Source organism: Drosophila yakuba, chromosome 2R (genome assembly GCF_016746365.2).
Source record: "Drosophila yakuba strain Tai18E2 chromosome 2R, Prin_Dyak_Tai18E2_2.1, whole genome shotgun sequence".
Classification (NCBI taxonomy): domain Eukaryota; kingdom Metazoa; phylum Arthropoda; class Insecta; order Diptera; family Drosophilidae; genus Drosophila; species Drosophila yakuba.
In genome coordinates this window covers 7071166-7092286 of record NC_052528.2, presented here as the reverse complement: position 1 = coordinate 7092286, position 21121 = coordinate 7071166, and the positions used below count along the sequence as shown (strand labels likewise).

Sequence of the window (21121 nt, the reverse complement as noted above, 5' to 3'; positions counted from 1 at the left end):
GCCACTACCTGCCACGCCCCCTTTTTTCCGACTTGTTCGCATTTTCCAACGCTTTTCCTCTCCATCCTTTCGCTTGAACTCCTCGAGCGGTTTGAGGTTAGTGCAACTTGTTGGCTGGAGTGAAACAAGTATTTTGATTGAAACCTCGTTGTCTGATACGGATACGATACATTGAGGGGAAATCGATTACAAATTGGAGCACGCTCCACTTGCAATCAGTTGAAGGGTTTCAAGGGGCCGCTAAATTGGGTTACTGATATCCCAATTGAGTTTAAGGCGAACTCTACCTTCGGCAGTAATTGGAGCCTATTAAAGTTTGATAAACTAGGCAGGGATATTTATTAATTCTCTATGAAAGTCACACAATATTTCTTACCGATTTACTTTTTGGTACACCATTTGCATAGTTGTATGGTAATAGTTATACATATATGAAACTAAAAATATTTTAAAATATTTGTCTCAGGAATCATTTCCAAAGTCGGTATTAAAAAAGCATGGATAATGGGGTATAGCTAAGTTGTGAAATTTAATTCTTTTTAAACATTTTAAAGAGTTTATCCGATAAGCTATAATGCAATATTGAGATGCTGTTTTAAAAGTAATAAACCTCATCTGACATTAAATGCAAATCTCGTGACGTTTCGAGCTGCGCCTCGTAATGAATGTGTCGAATCCCAAATCATTCGATATGCAAATCTCTGTCATTGCAAATTTTGCAATTTCACCTTTCGAGTGCCGGATCTTTCATTTCCATCTTTCGACACTGTTTTGGCCACCAAATCCCCCATACGAAACCACAGCAAGACCCCTTCACCGATTTTTCCTTCTAGCCAAATTGCTCCAATTGCTAATAAGGCTCACTTGAGAGCCGCAGCCAAAATCCAAGTCGTTAGCAATGCCAATTGAGATCAGACACTTCGGAACAATCGGAATCCGAGCCCGGAGTTGAATCAGACGATTTTCATTTCGATTTCCATTATCATTAGCATTTCCCTGCCATTTCCATTCCCATTTCCATTGTCCGATTTTCAGTGGCTGACGCATGTCAGCACACCCATGCAAAAGTGCAACAGCAAGAGCAATGTGCAATGTGCAATGTGCAACCTGCAACTCGCAACTGCAATTTGCACAACGAGCAGTGAAAATTAAATCATTAAAATTGCGACACTAAAAAATGCCAATTAAACACGATTGGGAATTTTTGCAGTGCCAAAACAAGAAATTACAGATTACGCGATAGATCAAAAAAACCAACAAGCCGCGGAAATGCGATAGAGGAGCTAAAGAAGACGACGACGGAACTGAGTCGAGAAAAGCCACAAATTAGATGTTGAAAGATATACACGAAACTCCTCCAATTGCACCTAATCTTTTGGGGGAGAGAAAAGCGAACAACTAAAATAAAAACGAGGGAACTTGTCGACTGATGGCGAAAACAATGTTAACAAAAAATAGCATTTAAGGAGAAAGTGCGCATACCAACAGCCAAAGTTTTACAGTCTAACAATTACAGCATGATGACGCTGAAAGCCGACGATGATGATGATGGCGGTGCTGATGATGAAGCTTGTGGGAAATAACCGGAAAGAAAGGCCTGCCGAGATGCACAGATACTCTTTGGGGAAGAGCGATTTGTGGGGAGTTTTTAAAGAAGTTCCTGATAAGATATGACATGATATGAGAATCGAAAGTTGGGAAACCACACATATTTTTAAAATTCGCAATACGAAATCTCTTCGCTTAAATCTTTGCCTTCGTCGTATTATTCAAGATTACCTAAGTAATGGCGAACATATTGAATTATGCAAGTGAAGAAAATTAATTTTTATTAAAAACTGAAATACAATTTTATATTTATTATGGTAGATTAATGCAGTTTCAAGAAATTTAATCAACCCAAGAGTATTTACAAACAGTATTACATTTGAGTAGAAAATCCACAATCATTACGAGTTAAGCCAGAAGAGGACGATTTACGCTGGTCAAAAGGGGAAAGATGAGGCTGTGGCCGCAAGAGAAGTAGCCAATGGAGGTGGAGGAACACGTTTAAATGAGGTAAAATCCGCCTCGGGACTGAAAAAAAAGAGAGGAGATGGCGTGGCTAAAAATATCCAAGATGCATCTGGCTGATACAAAACGAGTACACCTAACCGAATCAAAGGCTGGAATTCCGCGTACTCGACCGATTGGAGTGACACTGACGATGCAGTTCATCGACCGGCAATGCTAACTAATAACCGGATACAACAGATGCAAATGCAACCTCTCAGATCCATGTTATTATGAGTGATAACCAATTGACACTGCTGTAGGACTCCTCCTCAGACTGCCCCAGCTGAACCTTAATTAAAACAAGTCGGTCTGGCATAAAGCGAATAAAAGAGATGAAGACGGATCTGTAACCGATATCCAAGGGCTGTGGAAAAAACCCGATCTTCTGCTCATGATGCTTTCTGCAACGTTTTAATTGTCCCACTTTTTACTGGCTTGTTCCTGACTGAAGATCAGACCTTGAAAAGTGTTCATGCCCTTCCATCTCTTGATATTAAGTAGCAATAAAAACGAGTTCAGAAGCCGAGGGACGAACTGAACGACACTGATTAGAATTCTTTTGGTTATCTAGGCGAATCCACTTTGCAGTGGCAGCAGGACAGATTTTAATAAAAAAAAGGCCCAAATGATATATTCAAAAATAAATGGTTGCAAGTTAATTTAAAAGGCAATTAAGTGTGCATCTTTAATGTTTATTGATTTAAAATTAAAAGCGTATATAACAAGTTATTTTTGTGAAGCAAATTTAGAAGCTACAGTCCACAGCAAATCAAATAAATAAAATTCAAGTATCAGAGCCTGAGCTTTGGAAAAAGCCATATAATGTCTAACCGACAAATTCTAACTACTTGTGTTTGACTCCACGAAATAAAACCATTTCCTGACAAACAAACCCGCAATAAAATCCCCCTCAAAAACACTGTACGGTCTAATTGGATGAGAGGCGACAAGTCGAAAAACTAGAGTAACAACAAGAACGTTCAATTTGAGCAAAAATTTAAAAAACTTCGAAATGCTGGGTGGCGATAGGGAGGGAAAGCCCACCAACATTCCATCAAAATATGTGGCACAAGCCGATTCAGCCAACCATCTTAAAAACAACTCAAGTTAAGGCGATAGAAGCCGCCGTTTTGTTCGGTTCGGTTTGGTTTTGTATTCCCTAAAAGCTCAGCATTTACACTGGAGTTTAAAAAAAAAAAATTAAATGAATTTGCTTGCATTTGGGTTTTAAATTCATTTATATGATACCTAATATAAGCAAACATTAAGAATTAATCTACTCTTTTTAGATACACCTTTTACCCATTTCAATTTCTACATATCCTTGGCAACGAGCTCACGCATTTGCACTGTGCATGAGTGAGTTGGTGAATATCCGTGAGCAGTTTCATCACAATATCTCAAACACAGCGGACATGAATGGCAGCATTTGCTTTGGTTTTTCCGCAACTAGAACTAGTCAGAGTCCCACCCACCCACTGTTTGAAATCCAACTAAGCAGCAAGCATCAAATGCAATTCAAATTGAAATCTTTACAATGCATACAGCATTTTCGGGCTTTACTTTCCAGTGCTATTTCTGCCTTATTTCTTGTGCATGCAAGAAACCCGAAGCTGTGGCAGTTAAAACAGGGAACCAACTAAAACCGCTTTTGTGCGGGTACTTTGACTAAAGAAACTTATAGAAGAAATCAATTACTTTGTAATTTTTTGGGAAATTCAAATGTCATTTTTATCAAATTAATGTATAGTATTATAAATGTACAAACCAAACTATAGAATACCCACTTATACTCTTAGGATTGCAGGGTATTTAAGAAAAATACGAATCCAATGCAAAGGCAACTAGAAGAGACATAGAGCTTTGGGATTTGATCTCGCCACAAACGGCAAAAGCCTTCACAAAAGAATCTTGAACTCAAAATGGGTAAAGGCACAGATACAAATGCATTCAGAGATACAAATGCAGAGCCACCCGCTTCGCCACACAGATACTTCAATACCTGGCCCGGACTAGTTTCAAATGCCTTTTTTCCACTACGAAAGTGTACATTGCTTTTTCAAAGATTCTAACTCCACATCCTCCTGCTTTACTTTATTTTTTTTTGCACTCAAAACATTTATGGTCTGATAAGAGCCACAGGACAGCAACATCAACGGCCACAACGTTGACATAGATACGTTCATTGAATTGGGTTAGCTTTCTTCCCCCGTTCTCATCACGGATTGTTTTTATACCCTTTCAGAGGGTATATTGATTTTAGGCAGAAGTTGCTCACAGTAGAGGAGACCTTTGTCACCATATAAAGTATATATATATATGTTATTTGTCGGTATAAATAGCCGAGTTCATATAGCCATGTCCGTCCGTCCGTTTCTACGCAAACAAGTTTCTCAGTTATAAAGATATCTGCATAATAATATTCCAAAATACTTATTTCTGCTGGGATAGCATATGTAGGTAGTATATAATTCGGAACGGGTTGGATCAGTCTAGTATGTCATATAGCTGCCATAAGAACAATTGGAAAAATTATACCTTGGTTGGGTTTTTTTAGTCGGTATGCATACTTTTTTGTATAATCTTAGCTTACTGAAAGGGAATAAAAGCGCCACCATGCCGAAGCTCTGGCTTCCTTTTCGGTTGTATTTTTTTCGGTTTTCTGCCTTCGGGGCTAACATTTTTCTTTTTTGTGGGGAAAGACTATGAGAGGTTGGCGAGGAAAAGGATGCGATTACTTTGATTTCCGTTCGAGGGTATCGGACTTTTATTGACCTTGATCTTTGTGGAATTTATTCATTTATACTAATGCTTCTCACTTTGCATATCTTTTCAGGTGAGTGCATCTGGTTCTGCATCTCCATTCAATACATTACAGATAATGATCTAACTGTTATTTGGCCTTTGACAAATTCATATGATAATTTCATGCATATGTGATTTAAATTGAATAAATGTCATTTAACTTATGGGTAAGAAGTTATTGATTTGCAAATACCTTCTTACATTTTTACCCTTAATATTGCATACAAATTGTATATAATAAATTAACTTGTTTTAGTCAGTAAATTATTTACAATATGACTAAAACTAAATATTAAATTTTAGTTAGTTATATTTCATATGGAAAACATAAACAAATTTGATAGTTTAAAGCATATAAATACTTACTTAACTCATTCCTGCGAATCGGAATACCACGCAATCCTTTTGATCAGATCTACGTTTACAGAAATTAGCTCAAATTGTTTCAAATGCCACACAGCAACAAAATAAAAATAAGATCAACAACTGGAAAATCCCACACACACAGATGCTCTGCCTCGAATTGCAATTCCAACTGCAATTTCTTCTTTTTCTCTGGTTACATGCAGCTACTCTTCCTCTCTTTCACCCCCCGTCTCTTTCTCTGTCTAAAGTGGCCAGTTTCGGATTTATTCCACTGATACACAGATACACTGAGAATGATTTGTTAAAATGATATGATATGATAGAATGATAAGTTAATTATTTGACTCTATTTTAGTTCTCAACTTTTTATTTAAAGTTTAAATCCTAAATGTGTAATCCTTTTTGATCTTTTGCTCAATACACTTGTTTCCGGTTACTGCCCAATGATTATATTTTTGTTTTCTGTGTACACCTTTTACACCCCTTAAATCGCCACCTCCTTGCCCTGGAATTCAGAACGAGTTGCAAGTCGCCGCTGCATCGCTAACAAAGCCACTCGACAACTGAAAAAATGTGGCCAGGCGAAGTGTTGATGATGGAGAGGGGTATTCTTTTTACCCGAAAGGGGTTTTCAGCTTTTATTGGGGGGAGGTGCTGATGCTGCTGCAGAAGAGAGAGCGGCAGATTGGCTGGCTAACTGGCAATTTGAAGACTCGGGCAAAGCGACCAGTTGCAGAACTGCTTCTGATGCTGGATGCCGAATGTCAAATGCTGCCTTCTCGCATGACAAGTGGCCCGCAACTAAATCGTTGCAGCAGCAACAAGTGCACTTGAAACAACAATATTATATTTATTTTGTATTCTATATTGTGTGCAGTGCATTTTAAGACGATTGTCGTTAATAGAACCACTCTTTACAATGTATACATATGTACATACATCGTTTTATCCGTTTACAACAAATGTTTCTACATTTAGTTTACCATTCCACGTTTGCACACCGATCACACTCTGGAGTTGATTTTATTTACAGTGTAGAGCAGCAGCAGCAGCTGTAAAACGAGCTTTGGTAGAAAGACCGAGGCCAAGACCCGGCTTTGCTCAGTTTTCCTCCACGGGTTTTTCTTTATTTTTCACAAGCTCCTTTGTGCATTTCAATTTATTGCCCCAGAACAACAATTCAAGAGTTCTGTGCTAACTGCACCCACACACCAAAAACTCTGCTTCCCCCAAAAACAAACTTGCCCCTATCCCGAAGCGAAATTGCTTTGGTTAAAAATAACATTTGATGCTAGCACTTGAAATTATGCGTATGCCTGCTGCAAAAATATTTCGCTTGCAGCGCCATCTGTTGTCTGAGTGACCTGATTTTTGAAGTGATGATGTTCTATGGGTTAGCTGGCTTTTTGAAATATTTTTATGGAGTGTTCTCCTTAGCATGCACATCATAGCATGTAAATAAAGGAATTGGCCCATGTTTGCCTTTTTCCAGGTAAAAAATTCTGTTGAAATAACACACGAGGAATAGTTCAAAAAATAGTTTTAAATTATGTACATGTCTTTATGTCTTTAGAATTAATAATTTATATTTCTAATACTGAGACATACATTGAACGAATCGCAGTTACATACAGTAGTTGCATCCGAAGTAAATGCTATCCAAATGAATAGTCTACAGAATACACCTTACTCCAAAGAAGTAAACAATGGAGTCGAGCCACCAACACAATTCTTCCAATTTCCGACTATTAGTTGGCACGAAACAGGTTGCTTTGGCTCTGGACCAAAAATGCCCAAATTCGATGTTGATTCAATCAATAGCGGCGAAACACGTGAACTTTGAACTGACCTAGCCCACAAAGAGTCAAAGAGAAGTGGAAGTGCGGAGAGAAATCGAGAAAAGGGAAACGAATCGAATTGAATTGAAAACGGTGCACGAAAGTGCAACAAGAGGCATGCAACAAGGGAAAGGTAAACAAACGGCCAAAAAGATTTAAAAACGGGTGGGGGTAATATATATATATATAAAATAATAATAATAATAATGTAATAACTATTCTAGTCTTTTGAAAATGTACAAATGGGAGGAATATTATTAAGTTAAAAAAATAATTTGATCAAAACTATACTACATAAAGCTAAATGATTGTCCTAATAATTTGTACATTTTAATAAATTGTATCTGTACAGTTATTAAGTATTAATAACATAGATACTATTACTTTGAAGTTAACTATACCACTGAAATACATTTGAGTCCCTTTTGATTTGGCACTTTGGGGGCAATCGAAAGCGGGAGGGGTTTTCGAAAAAACGTCAATACTATATGACTACATATATTGCTTTACGCAACGATATACGGCGCTTTTTGTGTGAAAGATACAATGCTGCTGAAATATTGAAATCAATTCCAGGTCTTTTTTTTTGCGTTTTTAAAGCGCTCTTCTGGTGTTTTTTTTCTACGTTTTTTGATTAATTGGCAATGGCCAATGCAAATGCTGTTGGCCTTTTGGCTGGAGCACAGCTATAGATACACAGAGGCAAAGATACAGATACAGTTGCATTGTCAACGTTCCAAAACAGCCCCAGCAGCGTATGGCATACAATTTAAAAATGTATCCAAGAGATACATTACACATTACGGCCATGGCTTGCCAAGTCTTGACTTGGAAATTCCCTTCACTGCATTCTTTCCCACACCAAAAGCCAGACAAAAGAGCTGAGATACGTACGTACGTACGTATATATGTATGCATGTATGTACGATGTATATATGGAGAGGTGGCTTTTCGGGGCTATATATACAGATACTTTTCGGGCCTTTGGTCTTTGCTAGTTTTGGTTAGTTGACTGCAGGGCTTACAATATACCCAGTTTCCTCCAACCTCAGTATTCTCTAGCTGGGACTGAGTCGTCGCCGTAGTCATTCGCATTGTCGTAAATTTTATTGTAGTGTAGCATCGTCATTATCATCATCGCGTTCATGATGATGCGACCTAACACAATTCTTACTTAGTTTACATTTTAGCTTATGACTTTTGTGTTTTACTCGCTCTTAAAATAAAAAAAATTCCAATACCTTCAACCATAAAACGTTTCGCATTTCAAAGGCCACACTATTATTATTTTCAGCTATTACTTTGGGGTATTTCTCAAAAGTTTTTAATTTATTTCTGTGTGGAAAACTGATACGACTCTGACTTGCCGTTCTGAGTTATTGCCTTAACATAAATGCTTGTGCTCAAAGTCTCCAATTACTTTTCATTTTTGGCATTCGCTTTGTCAAAGTTCAAATTGTTATCACGCGGGGAACGAAAATCTCGTTTTTGGGCTTTCGTCTTGGGTCTCTTTGGGGGTTATCAATAAGCAATTATGCTGCGGCTGAATTTTCGAATTGGGAACTCAGATTTACGTTATGAGTTTGCTGCCCATCCAAAGATTAAATAAAATGAATATTTATACTTACTTTATTTACTGTACAAATTTTATTTAGTTTCTCTTGGAATAAAATAGATAAATTTTTCGAATATTTATTAATCTTGTAATAAATCCTTAATCATTTTTCATTAAAAACGTAAATAATAATATTATTGGAATTTAAAAACAATTTGTTTTTCAGAAGTTTTCTAGTTCAAGATCCCAATTCCATTAGTACTTCACCAGAAATGCAAATATTTTTGTGAATCGTGATTTTTCGTCAGAAAAGACAAATACAAAGAACAACTGTTGAAAAACTTCAAATTTTGAGGAACGTAATGCAATTAAAAATAATTGCACAGCGAAAACTAGTTCACAAAATCAATTTCAAAATTGCTGAAACTTAGAAATATATGCAAAACCGGGAAATCACACAAATTTTGCCAACTCAAATAGCTTTTACGATATTGTTTAAGAGCGTGCCTCTTGAACTCTTTCGTCGTAAACTCTCTTTGAATTCAAAAAGTGCACTGAGAGGAATGCCGGTTTTTTGCTGAGAGTGTGTGAGTGTCGGAGTCGTATCTGTGTAGTTACTACGTTGCGGTGACGGTCGTTCGTTCGCATTTGTATCTCTCAGATAAATCGCTCTTACCCACCAGTGTGAGTAGTAAATATATTCCGCTCAGCTGTGCTGCGGGTCTATGTGTTTTTTGTTTTATTTTTTTCTTTACTCGCCCAACAACAAATGACATATGCGGGGCCCCTGAGCGAAAAAGTATCTTCCAGTACCGCCTTCCAGTTTTGAGATACTTTTCGGGTTCCAATGAGAACGGACTTCGGGCTTCGAATCACGAGTCGCTTGCCGATTCGTATCGGCGGCTGCTGGCAGTCCGATATAAACTCTCAAACTGTACGGTTTGGTTTGGCAGTGCAGCTGAAGAGCGGAAAATTGAAGAGGAAAAGCGGCGAAGAGGGGTTCGAGGAAGGGCAGCGCGTCGTGTGTTTTCATCCTCGTTCTGCAATAAACAATTGTTGTTCTACAAGTTTAAACAATTAAATGTGAGTGTGGAAAAAGTGAAGCGAAAAAGTCGATTAAATCGGTTTTCAAACATATCCAATACCAAATTTATATAATAAAACTTGAAATTAAAAAAAAATAAATTATATTGAATTATAAAAACTAAACAGTGAATACCAAGCCGAATGCTGGAAAGATACCCAAACAATTAAATATAATAAACGATCAACAAATCTACAAAAATTCCACTTAAAAAACACCATTTCATTGTTATTTCGTTCAACATCCTGTTTTATTATAACCAAAAAGGCATAATCGCTATAATCATAAATAATAATAACAATTTCGTATGACGTTTCAGTTAATTCTAAAAAACCAAATGAAAAGAAAATAGACAAGCAACAATACCCATACACTTTTTCAATTGTAATTTCCGGTGTAGCGGAATTTCACTGTGCATTGTGTGGGACTCTAAGTGTGGGTGAACGAGTGTGCAAAAGAGAATTAAGAAGGAAAAAAGAAAATCAGAAAAAAACATAAACAGCCCAGAACAACGTGCTCGTCTGTGTGTGTGAATAAGAAAACTGAGCCATATAGAAAACCATTTCTAAGAAAAGTGAAAAAATTGCTATTGGCTTATTGAAATTATAGCCAACTTTTGTATCCTTTTGGCCCTAATTGAGGTTACATAAAGATCAGCAAAAACTAAACATATTCGTATTCCGCCCTTTGCGTTGGAGTCATCGTAAAAATGTTTTAAATATATTTAATACAACCAACATTGTCTATCAATGTTTATTTTCAGTTATTATTATTATTTCTCTCGTCAATTTAAAAAATTTCAAATTTTTTAAAGCCCGTTTAAAAGTTCTAGTACGAATACTTAGTAGCTTAGTGAGTTAATTGATATTTTGCCATATATAAGAAGTTTATTACGGTTTTAAGTTACCTAGACTACGAACAATTCCATTGAATTTGAACTAAAGTAATAGTTCTCAGAAAAATCTAAATTCAAATAATTTTTATTTTGATGTTTTTGCTTGTGATTTCTTTCTGCAGTATGACATTTGCATTTCTATCAATAATAGCTTGTATATATTTATAAGCTCCTACGCAAGTAAAGCTGCTAAGCTACTCAGTAACAATCAAATGCCGATAAAGTCCAACAATCTCAAAGAAACTTTAACTTCAATTGGCTTATCAAAGATTGAGTACAAGAACTGTGAACCCAAACTGACCTCACCTAATCTCAGTTTATTGCAGGAAAATATTTATCTGAGGTAATTTAAGCTGCCCATCAATTCGGCTGGAAAACTTTGCAGGATCCAAGGTCGCAAAACTTTAATTAAACATAAACCAGTCCCAAGTAAAATAGAGTGCAGAGGCTCAGAGGTTTCCACTCCTCGAATGCCAGCTAATTAACATGGAAAATTTATCCGGAATCTGAATATATATGTATGTATATATCGTTTACTCATGGCAAACTTTGGCATGGATGGGGGGCGGCACCATAAGTTTCTAGAATTTATAGAGTCCAAAGCTTTCTATCGATAGATAAATATGGCGAGCGAGAAACAGATTTGGGTACTTGTAGATACAAAGAAGCAGCCCCAAATAAACAACACTCTTCCGAAGGGGTATAATAAACAATTAAAATTATTTACTTGCTGCTATCGAATGCTAAACAATCAAATAGCTGTAACCTCAATTTTGGCCCAGAGAAGCAAATCACATATGTAACTAATGCATCATTCTACTTTTCAGTCTGTGGGCTAAGTGTAATACAAAAATCGGACATTAAAGCATTCCATTTAAACTAACAATCTAAGTGCAATACAAATAGTCCATTTAAAAATCGACGAGAATATTTACAGAAGCTGTGTTCATAAATAGATTTGCCCAAACAACGCAAAACAAACCAATAAAAGCAAATCGAATTAACTGTATAATCAGCAAAACAATTCAATACACAACAAATAAGAATAATCTCAATAAGCATTTAAAATAACAATACCAATTTTGTGCAATTTAAACAATAATATTATCCATAATTTGCCTTAAAAAGGTTAACCGATTTTTGCTAACTACTTTTGCGCTAAATCAAAAATAAAAACCTAACACTTTATAAACTTCAATTAGGCAATTGTTATGAAATAAAATTTATAGAATTACCACTAAATAAATAAAATACAATTTAGAAATCTACAAGGTTTTTAAAAAATATAAAATTGCCTAACAAAAATTAAATCAGCTTTAAATGAATTTTGCTGAGCCGGATTACGTTTGAAACACTTGAAGCTGAATTTACACATTTGTAAGTATGACAGTCAAACGAAAATCTATTAAGAGTCTACAAATACTTTGTAAATCCAAAAACGTTAAATCTTGGCTGCCTACGGATTTTTCATATAATCTAATAGCAACACTAAAAATGGGTTTCTTTCAAGAATATCTGTCGTCTGACTTGTCTTAATAAATATTTTTTAATTTTATTTCCATTGTGCTAATGCGGTTAGTTTATTCAGTTTTCAGTATAGTAAGTGGTAGTCAGGCTTAAATTTATATGGGTCAACGAATTTTCACTTGTTTGTCAAGGAGGTCTTTGGATGAAAAAGAAAATAGAAAAAAGGTATGGACATTTTTATAGTGAACCCTTGGTATCCGAGTGCTTTTCACATAAGAGGCTTACTAGACAAACCAAATCCCCATCAAATAAATTTAACTCAATTGCCCAAACATTCCCCAATGGCCGAGCGTTGATTGTAGATTGTTGATGATGTGGTTATTATTGTTGTTGAGGCTTACGTGCAAACTTTTATCTGCATTTAGATTTTTGACATACAAATTTATTGTTTATGCCCATGATAATATCAAGAAAGAACATGCAATTTAATAATTATACATTTTACGGTCTGTTTGAGTCTAGCCATTATACGTGTGAATTAAAAGAGTGTGCTTGGCAAAAAAGTTGGAAAGATTTTTCAATGCACAAGTGCAGTTCCCAACTATAGTATTGATCATTTCCGCCCAGTTTCGGCCAAAAAAAAATGTCCAACTATGTCGGAGGTCGGTGAACTTTTTTACGCGGCCAAAGTTGCGTGTTTGTTTAGGCCCAAAAATCTCACCGTCGCTTTATTGCGGTTATTGACTTTAAACTCATTTCGCTTCCACGTCTTCATCTCTTTTATCTGTTTGGCCCACACACACTTGTCCATCGGCATTCTGGGCCTAATTTCCTTTTCGGTTTTGGGTGTGTTCGCCACATCAAAAAAAAAGTGGTACCAAAAATATATATAAAGGTATATGGGAAATGGAAAAGAAGGAACAGAAATTAACATAATCAAATTTACTTTTGTACGCTGCGAACACGTTTCGTGGCCGAAAGAAGAAAAAGTGAAGACCATTATTATTTAATTTTCGTGTCAGTCGGCGCAATGCCCCAACGAACGGCATTGAAGTATTGACAAACTGAGGGATATCTACACCTGCCAGTTCGTTTGACAAGGTGAGCTTCACAATGGTCTATAAACAGATTTTGGCAAGAGTGTCGATTGCAACTGATATGTTCTACGTTCAAAGCATTTTATTGTCTTGCAATTACGATTGATTTACCTAATAAATTCGTGGGATAGGCTTTCTGCAGTTGGATAAATTTTAATATACATGTATAACATAACTGGGAATATAATTAAATCTCAGAATAGTTATTTAATTAAATAAATAAGATGCAAAATTTGTGAATAACAGAAATTTTATTTTCGGCTGGCTTTCATTTATTTGCCAGTACTTCCTTTGAAAAAGCTACGATCAATATAAATTTACTAAACCATAATGCCCCTGTGGTCTAGGCTTTCGATTACATCAAAAAATCAAAATTAATCAATCAAAATTATAGTTAACATTTAAAGTATCTGCCACAGGATGAGCATGCGGAAAATGTGTTGCCGCTTTACAGCAAATTTTCCTTGGACCACAAAGATTAATTCGATCGGTAAAAAACAATCGTCTAGGTCCTCATGTCTTTCCCAGGAGCATTGTCTTTGGCGTCAAAGAAACCAAGTGGAAATCGAACAGTTGGCAAAGCTGGTGGGCTACAAGCCCGAGGAAATCGATGGCTTTCTTTTTAATCTTAGTCTACGGAACTATAATAATCTGTTAAAGCCCAAGGGCTATGGATGGGATGGCTGCAATGTGCCCCTATGTTATCCGTATGTCTGTGATCGGTACATGGCCATATTCGATATTTGTGGCAACATACGAAATCCCATCCATACAAGGAGCCTGGATAGTATACTTTCGTTACTGCAGGATTACTTGAATGGTGCTTCCCCTTATGATCGAAAGAACTCGCCTATGGCGTATCCTTACGAACAGCAGGGGAAACATCGTTCAAGGATCGAAAGTGAGAAAGTTTTAAGCGCAGGCGTTGAACATAGCGATTTACAAAGTTTGGGATCATCAGATTGGATCTTTCAGATCCTTGGCAGTTCAAAGAAATCGAAAAGCCAGGAAAAATCGACCTCCCACCGAGAACCGCAAGCAGTGGAGAGACCGGAATTAATATCCGAATTAGAATCAGAATCTCAAAAGGTGAAAATGTATAGGAAAAATAAAGACTTTGGTCGGCAGGCTGTTTTTCTTAATGATGAACTAGCCCTAGCTTATGCCAAGTCTTATGATTATGCGGAATATCTGATGAAAACGTTGGGTCGACATCGTTTTAGGGACAGCTATATAGGTCCTGTGGGGGATTTAAGAACAGCACGTACTCGCATTCTTATAAGAGACTTAATCGCAAGGAAAGGAATGAATATAAGTGAAAAAGATTTAAGCAAGGCTTTAAAAAAGGTCGATCTTGAGTGGAAAGGAACGACACGCGCAGATAATAAACGTGAAATGAGAACCGCCCGGGAGATTTCCAGGCTTTACAATGCCATCGTTCAGACGCCGTCAAATGACTCTATTCCTTGGGAAATTATAGGCAATGTCAGAGAGAACTACCCAAAGGTTCCAAAAGCCTCGAAATCTCCCAGAAAATACTTGGCCGGCCGACCCTCATTGCTTTTCCACGAACCTTTTAATCAAAAAAAAAACAGGACCGGGCAACGGCGAAATTCAAGGCATTCCCGGCTAAATTCCGATTACAAACTCTCAAGTGCAAGGATTAAGCGATATTTAAACACATCCATGAAGAAACCAATAGAGCCGGTCGAAGAAAATTCAATCTATTCGACAAGGAGTGAAGGGGAATGATTGCAGAAACGAGAGTCTTAAAATCCCTTGCCAGGTGGTTCCAAAATGTGTTTGTAAATGGGCATAATGTAAAACGGTTTTTTTTTTGCCACTAATTTTCCCATTATCCCAGCATGCTTAGAAAATTACAGCAGAGAAATCATTCAAAATTTTAGTTTGGAACTGGCAACCAAAAATTTGTTCTTTCTTAAATACCTGGTTTTCGGAACACCAAGACGGTCAGGCCAAAATGAATAACTGCTGCTGCAGGTCGCATAGCGATCGCACGGATCCCATGGCCTGCCTACCCCAGTTTCCACGTCTACAGCGGGTCCAAAGTTGTCGGCCATTTTTGGAGGGACGGAAGGCAGTCAGCTGTTGTATTTCGGGCGAGAGGCGTTGGGGTCAGAGAAACGGAAGTATGATCCAGGTTCTGGCCAAGATGGTGAACAAGTCGTCCAGTACGGTCTGCCAATTCCTCCACCAGTTGACACTGCAGGTCTTCGCCAGAATTCTATATCCATTGATGATGGGTTGGAATACGCTGAAGGTACCGTTTGTTATACCTGATATCTGTGAGCTATACTACGGGATATTCGACGAATGTGGTAACTTGAGGGGTTCCATTCCCACGAGGACGTTGCTCATCCTTATTACCATGATCCAGTACTTTCTCAATCTACCCAAGCGGTGTGGATGCAGAAGCCAAGCAGATGATTTCAGGAACGTTCACAGTCCCGGCTATTGTGGCAAAAATGCGATGACGCCATTCTCGGGACAGGGGATCACACAAAAAGGACCATCGACGAGAAGTGAAGTGTGGGCGGGACTTAAGCGATTGGGATACGAAAGACGTGGCGATCTAGATAGTTATCCCTCGGATGAGTCCATTCCATATGGCTATGCACCCCATCGATGTCCTTGCCAGGCCGGGGATCCCAAGATCCAAAGATCCGCACAGGGAATTACAAACCCCTATGCAAATAGGTCTGGGGCCGTGAGATCGTTGGTCTGCGCGGAGGAGCTGGAAAGTCCCATATTAGCTTGCGATTACAATCAGCGAACTCCAATGGCACCCATTTCACCGAAAGCAGCCCAATTTATTCACATCAATCAAATCTCGAACCTATATGCTGCGGTCGTACAAAACCAACATACAAGACTATTATTTTCTGATGGAAGGCCTCCAAAGCCACGGGTAAGACCCTGCACTGAGAACCAAAACAGATCCTCGGGGGGTTTCATGATGCCCGAACCATATTTCAATGGAATGCCATGGAGTTGGCTGCACAGAGATCCTCAAAGAATGATTCGCCTGCCAAGTGGAGGTCTTCCTTTGGAAATCCCTCGTTACAGACGTCAAACTTTGGATGAAGAGTACCACAGCCTTAAAAGTAGATATGAACAAATTAGCAGACAGGACAGCCCTTTCAAAGAAAGCAGCTTATTGCCTTTGGACTATTACCCATCTGAAAATAGACTTGGCCCAGGAAATAGGTTGCAATCGATAAGCTGGGAGAAAAAACTACTGAATCCTCAAAAGTATCCTATGAAAAATATTTCCAATTATCTAGGTCAAATCCCAGTTAAGCAACTAAGAAAAATTGAGTGGGAGCAGCTCCTTATAAAAAGAATTAATGAAGCAAAGAGAACTAAGGGAGCTTTCGATTACTGGAGGGAGATGATGGAAAGAAATAAGTTCAGAACACTTCAACAAACAATAATGGACATACCAATATTCCCTGCCAAAAAGAGTGGGTTTTCTCAATCAAGAAAACAGAGTGACCGCATTATAATAAAGAAAAGCAATCACTCCCTGAGATCACCAAGACAAAACCAAAAGAAATTAGAAATCGAAAAACCTGGGGTTTCAAAAAGGGCAAATAACAGTCATAGAACTCAAATATCACCTCAACATCGTGTAAAACAACCCTATAGTAGCCAAGGAAAACAGACTTTAAAATGTCACCTCGAACAGGTTAAGCCTCAAGTCATCAATAGGAATAAGTCTGTAGATAAGACTTTGCGTTTGGCAAGAAATGAAATAATAAATAACCAAATTAAAAATCAAAAATCAAATTATCCTGATCCCGAGGATTATAGAAGAGAAAGGGCTAGAAACCAAAGGCAGAATAGGAAAACTGCTGGGGAGTCTGTCATGCTAATAAAGCCGGCAAAAAGTATTATACGAAAGTCTGTAGACACTCAGTTAAATGGAATATCCCAGGAAGATATAACAAGTTTGAAGAAACAATTAAAGATGAACATAAGTGATAAAAGGGTACGATTCAGTGTTCCCGTGCCTTACAGGTTTGAAAGAGAAACACCAGCAGAAGATCCGAAAAGAAAAACCAATTTCAAAAGTAAACTACCTGAAAGGTATGTTCTTCCTGAAGGTGGCGATCAGATACAAAAGCAGTTCAGTAAGCTCGATAGTCAAGATAAAAGTGCTACAAAAAGTGTATTTTGCCGAAGATCGGGAAAGTCACCGGAACGAGGTTTCAGGAAAAAGCGATTGCATTCAGATGATGTCACAGAACTGCCCACACAAAGTAATCGACCTACGACGGGTGCCCAAAGTAAATATTATGGAAATGCCAAAACAAAACCTAACAAACCCCTCGGTAGAAGCTGTAAAATCCAGCCCAAAGTATTGTTATCCAGAGATGAAACTAAAGACGTGGAGACTGAATAACAGAGTGAAGCGATGAAAGTCATTAGGTTATTTGTTAGCAGCGTTCTTGTAATCTATCTATCTATTGGATTGATGTTATTCCCAATATTTACCTGAATTATCTAAAATCAATATGAGCTATATGGTATATTTATTAAGCTTAAGCACCGTTTGTATAGAGATACCACGCCTGACCGCCTATTAAATTTTCGTTTCAAAAGTGTACAGGTTTGACTGCAGCTACCCGAACTCATCTTGTTTGTGGGAAAAAAGGAAATGCTTACTAGCATTGATTGAAAGCCGCAACACTGCAGCACAGTTGTGGTGAAGTAGGTTGCGCTATTCCGCATTTCATTTGGGTCCGATAATAATAACGTTGATGATGCGTCCAGTGCCTGGCCGCTGAAGAGGGTTTCCTTTAAACCGAGCTACTAATCGTAGCTTACTTTACTCCTCTGGAGTGGAGTTAAGCTGAAAATCTCCCTTTTTCCACCACTTTTTCAAATATTTTTGTGTTTGAAACTGGCTTTCAGGTCTCTGGCTTGCTTTCACTGTGCTTTGGGGGCCATAACGTGTCCCTCCCCCTTAAACTCCTTTATATATGTGTGCCTAAAAGCTGAACCGTGAGCCAAAAGGCAAACGTTTTGTGGGAAGAGCGCACTTTTCCGCTAAAGCCGAGAGTCGTATTGGTAACAAGTGCTTCTCACTTTATTAGCCCCTGGGTGGGCCTATTAAATTGGCTGGTTGAGGAGCCGGGTCTCAGGAAGAAACCGATTAGATATTCATACGAGATTTCAGTAGTGGGACAGCCTAAGTTCTCTGCATAAATTTTAAATAAATTGTACAAAATTAGCAGCTGGAATATGGCTTGTAGAGTGAGTATCGCAGAATGACTTTAATATCTATTTAGTAACCTATTCAAAGCACCTATGATACCAAGTCTCAGCATCATAGCAATCCCGGGGGCCGAGTTCCTTGAGGTTTCCAACCTTCAAACCACCCAAAAAGTTCCACCCAAAAAGTTTCACCCAAAACTTCCCACTTACTATGACCACTCTTCACGCACACTCTAACATCCGCACAGTCCAAAATCGTCCCCTCCTGCTCGCACAGTCGCCATGGTGCTTATCAGTCTGATGTGACTGTGATGATAATAATTCAGAGTCAAATATCTCGCGACGTCTAGTGGCCAAGTCATGATTTATGGGATTCTATTCGAGACTTAAACAATACGATAATTATTTATTAGAGTGGAGACCCTTCTGCAATCCCATCAGTGCTTTGTGAGCGCAGCAGCAAACACACAAATATGTGTATATAAATAATAAGTTTTTGTTGGCTGCAATGACTTTGCCCAGTTACTGAATCCCGGGCCCCTCATGCGGCAATTTATAATGTTGAGTGCCAAGCAGTTAGGAGGGATCCTCTGTCTATATATGTAAGTATGTTTATGCGCTGCTACATTTCTCCATAAACGATAGAATGTATACATATAGTATGTATATAGGGAGTACCAAGAGTAGACAGACAAGAGTCGCCCTGACAAAACCAGTTGGAAATGGCCTGGCAAACGGAATTTATTGCAATGGAGTGCTGAAAACTAAATCATCATCTTCCAGCCAGCTTCAGTCCCATGGTTATCCATGGGATCCAGTTGGGGGGCCAGAATAATTGATACACTCTCCCCCCAGCTCATTTAATATTTATGCGCATTTAGCCGGGCACTTTTTCCATGCGAAATCGCTAGTTTTGTTGTGCAATAGTTTGCAGTTGGCCCATGCGTAAGTATGCGCAAAATAAATACATTTTTCTTCTCCATTTTATTATTTTTGGCTCTGCTGGTAGGCATAAATTATGCGCAATATTTAACGCCTTTCAAACGAAAAAATGAAGAAAAAAACAAACGAGATTCAGAGAAAAACCATGCAGAAACCTTAAGCAGGCATCTATAAAATAAAAGTAAATTGGTTGTCCGGCTTTGGTTTCCCCAACATCCGTATCCGGGGCATTTGGTTTTCACATTTTTCCCCCCTTTTTCCTTTTTTCTTTATATATATATTTATATATATATATATATATATGTATGTATATGAACGTATGTATATTTTCTGTGCGTTTTTCCTTTGCTCGTGTCGAGTCGTTCAAGCTGTGGCATAATTTTTACGCATTTGCTCGGACCCCCAGGCAAAAGTGTTGATAAAAAAAAATGTATAATACGAACGGGGGCGATAGAGCAGGGTGGGCGTGGCGGCACACGCATAGACTTCCTGCTTGAACTACTACAAAAAATAAATAATAAAGAAAAATGCTGGAGCCGGGCAAAAAGTTAAACAATTCATGGTCGGAGCTTTATGCTTTATACGCAAAACTTTGGTCCTTGATTTCGGATGTCAAAGCATCTCCACTCTTTTCGCTCCACTTTGTGTGCGGAGAAACGCTTATCTTCGCCGGCAGCCAAGTCGCACATCGGCGAACTAGAATTTTGGTTGAACATGCCCTTATGAATCAAAGATGGTTTGTTGATCAATTTGGTTGACTTCAGAAATGGATGGTAAATTGGGAAATGTTCAAAATTGGTACTTCATTTGTTTACTACATTGGCCTATTTCCCTATAGGACTATATGAATATCATAAAGCACAGTCGAAGATAATAAATAATAGTTAATTGTGCACTTTGTATATAACATATTTTCAAGATAATAACTTTACAATTTTATTTTATGTAAAAGTGAGGGTAACACCTAATTCGTCTTAGCCACTTTGATAGATCGCACATTTCTGCTTGTTTTATGTTTATTTGTTTGGGGCCGCGTCGTTTGCCAAAAACCAAGGCTGTCTGTCTATATATCTGCGATGTCCCTGCCGCTTCTCTTCGCCCATTTCTGTGAGGGGGAAAGGGAGGCTCCACTTTCTTGCCGTCCCTCTCGGCCATACAGAAGCTATCTCTTTCGCCTCACTGCAAGCTCGTTTTGTGTGAGGCCAAAATCCACTTAAATCGATAAAAACTATCAAATCTGTGCGGGGCGTGTGCCTTAGTTGTCGGTTTTATTTTTTTCATTCCCATTTTTTTTGCTTCTCCCTTCTCCGGCGGAGTCTGAGGCCGGAGCTTCGTCACTCATACGCCATGTGCGCCGTCTCCAGCGTCGTCGCCACTCATTTTTCGCCCATGTTGCGTATGTTGTCAAGTCTCTTCCGTTTGGTGCCGCTCACTGGAACAGTGTTTGTTCTTCTCTGTGTATGTGTGTTAGCCTTTTTTCTTGGCATCGGCCATCGAAATTGTGCTCAGCATTATTGTTGTTGCCGCTGGCATGTCCGTTTTGGCATGGACTTGGCCCAAACTCATTGTTTGGGGGAATCCCATTCCCCGTTTAGTTAGATTCTGCTCTTCTTTTTTTTTTGATTTGTTCGGGGTGGTTCGGTTAGGCAGCAGCAGCATTTCCGCTCTTTTCCGCTGTTGTCAAGCAGCTAACACACACCATAGCACATGTGTGTGAGCTTATAGGCGCCGGCATTCGAGCAAGTTTACCCCCCAATACGAACCCCACCCAAAAAT

General features: G+C 38.3%; 3 protein-coding genes across 7 annotated transcripts in view; all 3 read left to right on the top strand.

Moving 5' to 3' along the window:
• The window catches only part of LOC6529544 (fibronectin type-III domain-containing protein 3A), a 117389-nt gene that overhangs the window by 46895 nt on the left and 49373 nt on the right, over positions 1 to 21121 (top strand). Inside the window, exons 1-3 of one of the 5 annotated variants that reach the window (XM_039372916.2) lie at positions 9518 to 9702; positions 10915 to 11116; positions 11426 to 11975. The exons of 2 other annotated variants lie outside the window; for them this stretch is intronic. The gene's annotated coding sequence lies outside the window, so the exon portion shown is untranslated. Of the gene's footprint in view, positions 1 to 9517; positions 9703 to 10914; positions 11117 to 11425; positions 11976 to 21121 lie in introns of those variants that run through there. 2 more of the 5 variants (XM_039372915.2, XM_002090506.4) reach the window with 2 other exon arrangements.
• LOC6529546 lies at positions 11982 to 15111 on the top strand. Its single transcript, XM_002090508.3, has one exon. The coding sequence runs from the start codon at positions 13583 to 13585 to the stop codon at positions 14912 to 14914; it is 1332 nt and encodes a 443-aa protein (XP_002090544.3). The 5' UTR covers positions 11982 to 13582; the 3' UTR covers positions 14915 to 15111.
• Positions 15054 to 17792, top strand: LOC6529545. Its single transcript, XM_002090507.4, has one exon. It carries the CDS (start codon positions 15144 to 15146, stop codon positions 17586 to 17588), a length of 2445 nt encoding a protein of 814 aa, XP_002090543.2. The 5' UTR covers positions 15054 to 15143; the 3' UTR covers positions 17589 to 17792.